General features: G+C 36.5%; 1 protein-coding gene across 1 annotated transcript; it reads left to right on the top strand.

The window, feature by feature from the left end:
* The first annotated feature begins 436 nt into the window (after window positions 1-436).
* LOC114245197 (uncharacterized) lies at window positions 437-7,637 on the top strand. Its single transcript, XM_089729739.1, has 2 exons — window positions 437-6,199; window positions 7,226-7,637. Exons 1-2 carry the CDS (start codon window positions 6,015-6,017, stop codon window positions 7,521-7,523), a joined length of 483 nt encoding a protein of 160 aa, XP_089585865.1. The 5' UTR covers window positions 437-6,014; the 3' UTR covers window positions 7,524-7,637.

Here is a 7,637-nt window from a genome sequence, read left to right as displayed (position 1 = left end):
TTTTTGTAGGCTAGTGCTTGTGCAATTTAAAATATTAACTTGCTCCAAGGCAACGCAATTGCCGAGCCCTTCGTCGCGAATTTCGGCTCGAATAAGAAGCCTCTTGAAGGCTGCTTTAAATTGAACGGCATTTGGATTATTGTTAAAACCCCTTCGAGCTCTTATAGCCGAAAAAAATAGCTTGACGTGATCCTGGCTGATCTTGTACAGTGGCAAATATTTTAATATTTTTGTGTTTTCGACAAGATGTCGATATAAAGCTAATGCGCTTTTCATATCAGTGATTAGCCCCACGAAGCCAGTCTGTCTCCTCGACTCAATTACTAACTGCCCTGAGGGCAGCCGCAGGCCGCGTATATAGCACTGCACTTTCAAACAGCAGTTCGATAAGGCTCATGTTTTGGGGACACATGGCTTTTTCCAGTCGGGCGAATCAAGTGACTGTTCAGGATATCGAACACATCGTTAAGAAGTTTTATAAAAGTTACGGTGCCCTCACAATTTTTTGAACGCTTTGAGTTTTAATTCCGAGTTACAAAACTCTAAGGCATCCGCCACAGATTTACTTAGAAGTGAAGTTGCTAAACGGACTTTCATCTTTTGCTTAGCAAAATATATGTGGGCTTTAGTTATTTTTGTTGCCATGTGCAGTCCCTCTTTTTCTTGCAAATTAATAAGCGCCTCCAGATAGGTATAATATATTTTTCGGCCATGCACATCTTCCAACACTTTTAAGTCGCCGAATGTGTTTCGGATTAACTTTATCATAATAATATCACAAGGATCAAAAAATTTATGCAATGTGCTTTCGCCGCACTTGAATGTACTATCAGTTTGTCCTTTAGTAAAATGGCAACCAAGCTCTTGTAACATCGCAAAATTTGCTGCAGACCCATTGCATGTAACACTCACAATATTGATGCCCACTTCCTCGCATTTCTGAAGGCACATTTTAAACAATTCACATTTTTGCTCTGCTGTCAAAGATGTAATGAAAAAATATGCGATTGGAAGTTTCCAACTTCCATTGATGTTATTAACTAAAAATACGAGGCTTTGATTCGCCACCTCCAATGCGTCATTGTTACATTCTGACCCTAATATAACTCGACCGTAATACATTTTTTTGGGGATCCCAGTATAAAGACTTTCTTATTGACATCTCATCAAATGTTAGGGAGCACACAATTGGTGTGTCGCTAGCTCGAACTTTGTTTTGGAGAGCCTCAAACGCTTCCTCACAAAGGCCGGGTTCCGCATTTATTTTTTGATACCACCTAGTTAAAGTCCTTGGGTGAGGCAAGCATGTATTGTATGTTCGGCGCACCAAATTGTAGGCCTTCGGCGAAAAAAAGTGGAGCGTAAGGGCAAATTTTCTAGTCTCTTCCGAATATTGTTTTTCAAAGCAAGCAAATATAAGTTCGAGCAAATATACATTTCTTTTACATTTGGCTTTACATTTTCCATTCCAATAGCTTCCAGCCACTTTTTCTTTTTACGCTCATTTCTTGGGGTCCTATAAAATATATTTTAATTATTAATTTTGTATGCTTTAAGCGGGGTAGCATGATAAAAAAATATATTATATAAGCAATCATATTAAATCGATATGAAAAACGATAAATAATGTACAACCCTAGCTAATAAATTAACATTTTTTAAGCGTAAAAATTTCGTTAAATAAGTCAAATCCATTCATGACCTATAACTGTACATAAGAACCTTGATAATTATAATGTAAATCTTCCTATATTTTCCCGGTAACATTAACAATAACCAATATTTTTAATGTTATTTAAAGCGTACCTGTGTATGGTTAATGATGGCCGATTTGGTGTTTTTCTTATGCCGCACCCAATAACACTACACACTGGCATATTTGTGACGTAATTATTTACTTTTGGCTTCAATTATTTTAAATTAAAAGCAAAATATTGAAAGATACATAATTAGTTATTTTTATTTATACCACGACTTTTTGACAAGACAACTACCGGCTGAACTGTCTGACAATGACATTTAGTGCGCTATTTTTTCTATTCTATTCTATCAGCCCATGGACGTCCACTGCTGGACATAGGCCTCCCCCAAGCCTCGCCAAAACGACCGGTCCTGCGCTGCCTGCATCCAGCGGATCCCCGCGAACCTCAATAGGTCGTCGGCCCACCTTGTGGGAGGCCTACCCACGCTACGTCTCCCAGTACGCGGTCGCCACTCAAGAACCTTCTGGCCTCAACGGCCATCCGTTCCGCGAGCAATGTGTCCTGCCCACCGCCATTTCAGTGTCGCAATCCTTTGGGCTATGTCGGTTACCATGGTTTTCCTGCGAATCTCCTCATTTCTGATTTGATCTCGCAGGGAAACTCCGAGCATAGCCCTCTCCATTGCTCTTTGGGTGACCTTGAGCCTTCTCATAAGGCCCAATGTGAGCGACCAGTGCATCGTGCATGGCCTTGGCGGGACGTACAGCAAGATGGATCGTGAATAAAGCGCTTTACAGTGCTGAGTAAGAACGAGATAGATATATGTTTATGTGTGTGCCTTCAAAATGGGTGCTATTTATATAAGCAATTGTACGTATAGAAAAATATGTCGCGTCCATACTTTGGAGGTCTATGAGTTTTTCATTTTAATTGATTGGGGCAGACTTCGCGACGTCAACGACGCTCACTTTGACACAAGAGATTGAAATGTCATAGTGTGCCCTATCATCAGTTACTGAGCAAGTTTGCAAGTTTCATTTGATTTTAACATGGAAGTGGTAGTCATGTCTGAACACTTTAGTATAGATAAAAAAAGTATAAATGGCATGAGAAAATGCACTTATTACTTCCTATTGATTGGTTGATTGATACATTAATTCATTGTTATTGAAGTTTACTATTATAATTTTAAATTCGCTTAACTAAATTAGGGTTTCTATTACTACATACAAATGATTAGTACCAAATCGCCCGTATGTGCCAATGCTCTACCGACAGGTATTACGGATTTTGTCATCCAGTTTGAAACACGCTAATGGGGATACATGATGTATGACAGTATGCATGCGTTTACACATCACATATAATTTTAATAGTTTCATATTTCGTGGAAATGCAATCATTTCCCTAGCCTGCGAAGCCCTGTATATACTTACCGGTTTGCCATACGTTATTTCGTGCTTGACATATGTATCAGCCCTACTAATTACTGTCTTTCCAAAACAACAAAAAATAATACGACCATACATACGAGTAAGTAGACCTCGTTACAAGTGTGGAAATAATAATAAAAATCTACGCTCATTACCGTTCGTAAAGTAATGCCGTAATGAGCCACTTAAACTGTTATAATTTTTATTTCATACCACATGATATATCATAATTTTATTATGATTTGCCGGTTTCCGCAGCATCGTCTTTCAGTTTGCTTATTATCTTTTTAATATTTGTAAATCTTTCGGTCCAATGTCTTATTGAAAATCAATATTTATGTTGTAACATTACATATGGTTGAGTTTCATTGAAAACAAATTAAATGCATAAATGGTATGCTGATTTTTTTGTTAATCACAATCTTCGTATCTGTTGTACATATCAATTTATTGTATTCAGTGGTATTAAAATGCGTCAATATATTTTTGTTACAGTAATATTAATAGGAGTTTCCTATGTTTATGTAAGTTTTTTTGTTTTTTAAGGTGCTATGTGTTAATCTAAAATCAGTTGACTAGGTTGTTCGTGTTTTCGCCTTCTCATGGCCATATATTCGGTTTGACTAGATTTTTAAAATAATTCAATTAAAATTAATTAAATTGACAAATAACAACTTGGTGTCCGACCCACACTTTCAATTATCACCACAGGGATTTAATTCTACGGATAAGAACAAGTTGTTCATATCAAATTTTGTAACAAATTACAGGGAGGTACAAAACCGGGGACGTTCTTTTGGAAACCTAGAATTGGTTTGGATTTGGTGGTTCAAACAACAGGTTTGTGTAATGAAATAATAATAATAATAATAAGCCTTTTATTTCCAACAACCTTACACAACAAGTTTTCCTTAAAGTGTTTCTTGGACAGCCTTTTCTTTTTTGCCCATTTTGTTGTTTCTACTGTCCATCTTGTGTCTGTATATGTGGCTAGATGGCCTGCTCAACGCCACTTGTGGCTTAGAGCGTACCTGAGAGCATCTATAAACTTTGTCTTTTTGCTAATTGATTCGCTTTTTATCTTTTAGATTGTTCTAATTTTCAATATACTTCTTTCCATAGCTTTCTGACAGGTCGTTAATTTTGTTTTTATTTTAGTGTTGTGTCCATGGTTAACATTCGTGAGAGTCTGTAGGATACAGGTATTCATCACAAACTTTTTCAGGTGAAGAGGGAAAGACCTTTTTAGACTTTCTTTTAAGTTCTAGATTTTTTTCTAACTCATATTGATCCGATGTTTGACTTTTTCTTCTTCGTTGTTTTTAAATGATATTGATTTGCCGAGATATATGTGGCTGTTTACATACTCCAGCGGTTTGTTATATAAGCCGATTTTATTAGTACTGCTGTTTGCCATTACTTTGGTTTTATCTTGGTTAATTTTGTGTCTGACTTTTTTGTTAGCCTCACTTTTATCACTCATATATATATTTTCGAGTTTTTATTTTGTTTCAGCGAAAAGAAGTATCATCAACGAATCTTAGATGTGTAAGTCGCTACCCATTTACATTGATTCCGTTCGATAGCCAGTGTAGATTTTTTAAGATAAGCTGTACTACAGCTTATCTTAAAAGATGTGCTATAAAAAGTTTACCCGACAAAGAATCATCCTCGGTAGATTTGTATGTTCGCTCGCCGTTGTACCAATTTGACTCTACTGATGATTATAGATATTTCTTAATACCTCTATATATATTTATCATTAACTAGCTATACTCGTCCGCTTCGCTGGGCATTAAAATTAACATTATTATTACTCAACCCCACAAAGATTCTCATCATTAACGCCCCCGCATCTGGTATAGGGAGTCTAACACTCATATAAATATTAGCCTATCCATTAAGTACATGTATTTTCTACATGGATATCAAGTTTCAAATCAATCGGACGCATGGTTCAGTAGTTATAACGGAACAACTCTTTTTTTTTCATTTTCACCCCTACCTACGACCACCCCCACCATGCAAACGAGCAGATTAACATACATACATTATTAAAAATACTTAGGACATTGATGCTATCAATATCTGACGCGCTCGATTATGTCCATGCAACAGTTTTTTTTACATTTTTTTAAATCTATAGCCGCTCCCTCTCTAATGAAAACGTATACATTATATAACATTTTTTTCTTCTTATCGTCTAAGCTTTGCATCCCAATAGGTCTCTATGACGCTCGAGTAAATCCCCATTTAGCATCGTGGGCTCCCCTACTATATATGATCTGTTGTAAAACAGCTTGAATGGAATCCCGCTTGTTCGATTGGCTGGTGCTCAATTTTTAAGTCATTGAAGGAAGCTTTTTAATGCGAAAAGGCGATATATAGTATCTATTACTTTCTTAAATAAATAAGTAAGTAAATAAGTAGCAAAGCAGAATCAGTTTTTAAGTTACATTTTGTAAACCATCGGTTCTTGGTCTTTAGTCCTGCTTTATCTTTTGAATATTTATGATAATTTCGCAATTCTTGGCAATCTCCACTAGAGCAATAAGTAGTTGAACTTGAAGAGGTGCCAGTTTTCTTTTTATATACTTGTAGTACTTTGTAAAATTCAGTGTCATAAATATTACACTGTCTCTAGGTTTGTTTAATTAATATCTTCTTATCGACTAATAATATTTTTTTTGCTGCGGCTTGGCTCTGCCCCTGGCATTGCTGAAGTCCATGGGCGACGGTAACCACTCACCATCAGGTGGGCCGCATGCTCGTCTGCCTACAAGGGCAATAAAAAAAAATATTTTGGGAAGGAAATGAAAATTTTACTGTTCAATGTACGTATGTTACAGGCAAAACACCCGATGCGCGTAGAATACAAATGCCTAATAAACAAAACGTAAGAGCTGGTGTTGTGGTGCTAATAGATGGTTATCAAGCTGGAATCACACTTATTAGTTTAATGGCTGGCTTGTCTAGTGGGTTCGGTCCTGACCCGCATCTTAATCCTATTTCAGCTTATTATTTTACCAATGTATATCGATGGGCGCTGAGATACTTCAGTCTGTGAGTATTAAAAGCTCCTTATCCGCGCTTCCTTCATTCGTATTTTCATTATTCATGGATTAAATAATGCGACCCAATTCCTGTGTCCGCGGCTAAAAGTTTCTTTATTCGCGGATCTAATCGGTACATCGGTACCTACAAATTGATAAAAAGAATTCCATTATGCAGGTATCCAAACGAATGTCCTTTGTGAACGCGTCTTCAAATGAACTAATAAAAATGTAAAATAGACCTTATGACAACCATGCCTAAAATATGTTGTTAAATGTTTTTTTTATTTTGTCACCTAGGAACTTACCCCCTATAATTCCATATTTGTAAATTACCATTCCATACACACAGTTTCTGTATTCGCGTCATATTTAAAAATAAGTGTTGTATATAATGAACTGATACAAAGTTGTTACAAAAAAATAGTAAAAAAGTATTGAAGCTTTTTTTTTTTATTGCTTAGATGTGTGGACAAGCTCACAGCCCACCTGGTGTTAAGTGGTTACTGGAGCCCATAGACATCTACAACGTAAATGCGCCACACACCTTGAGATATAGTTCTAAGGTCTCAGTATAGTCACAACGGCTGCCCCACCCTTCAAACCGAAACGCATTACTGCTTCACGGCAGAAATAGGCGGGGTGGTGGTACCTACCCGTGCGGACTCACAAGAGACCCTACCACCAGTAATTACGCAAATTATAATTTTGCGGGTTTGATTTTTATTGCACGATGTTATTCCTTCACCGTGGAAGTCAATCGTGAACATTTGCTGAGTACGTATTTCATTAGAAAAATTGGTACCCGCCAGCGGGATTCGAACACCGGTGCATCGCTCGATACGAATGCACCGGACGTCTTATCTTTTAGGCCACGATGACTTCTAAACTTCGACTTTAGGTCATATTACGAATTTTGCATGTTACAAATTCAATGCAGTGAAGATTATATTACAAAGTCTATCCATTTTAGTAAAAAAATCGATTTTTATGATTTAAAACAGATAATATTTGATTAAGTACATTGTTTCAACAGTATACCTTACTGGGCTGGAACCCACGAGAGTAATTTTTGTGAAACGACTAAAGTATGGCGAAGACGATTTTATTATATGAATCAATTCATTCCAAAGTGGCTCAAATACATATTTCCTTTTGTGAAAAACGAGGAGTGGGAAAAGGAAGAAATGGAGTTCAAACGGTTCAAAAAGTATTCAGAGTCTGCGTTTGGAAAACATTTTCGATATCCGAGTAAAGTTTTTAATGATTATAAATCTGAAGAAACTCAAGAAACAGCCGAAAAACGTGATGCGTCGTCTTCTGGTGTCGATTAATAAACAGTACAAGTTTAATTAACTCATAATTTTCTTTTCATTTGTTAACCTTTAAAAACAATGCCTTTCATACCCTTGTATTCGTCAAACAAATATTCACTTGTTCTTCTTTTA

Source organism: Bombyx mandarina, chromosome 01 (assembly GCF_030267445.1).
Source record: "Bombyx mandarina strain Sakado chromosome 01, ASM3026744v2".
Classification (NCBI taxonomy): Eukaryota; Metazoa; Arthropoda; class Insecta; order Lepidoptera; family Bombycidae; genus Bombyx; species Bombyx mandarina.
This window is presented reverse-complemented; position numbering and strand designations above follow the sequence as displayed.

Excerpts from the sequence above, each read along its gene's own strand:
- LOC114245197 (XM_089729739.1), top strand. The coding sequence starts at position 6,015 with ATGCCTAATAAACAAAACGTAAGAGCTGGTGTTGTGGTGCTAATAGAT. Across the intron at positions 6,200-7,225 it reads GCGCTGAGATACTTCAGTCT|TATACCTTACTGGGCTGGAA; the intron begins GTGAGTATTAAA and ends TTGTTTCAACAG.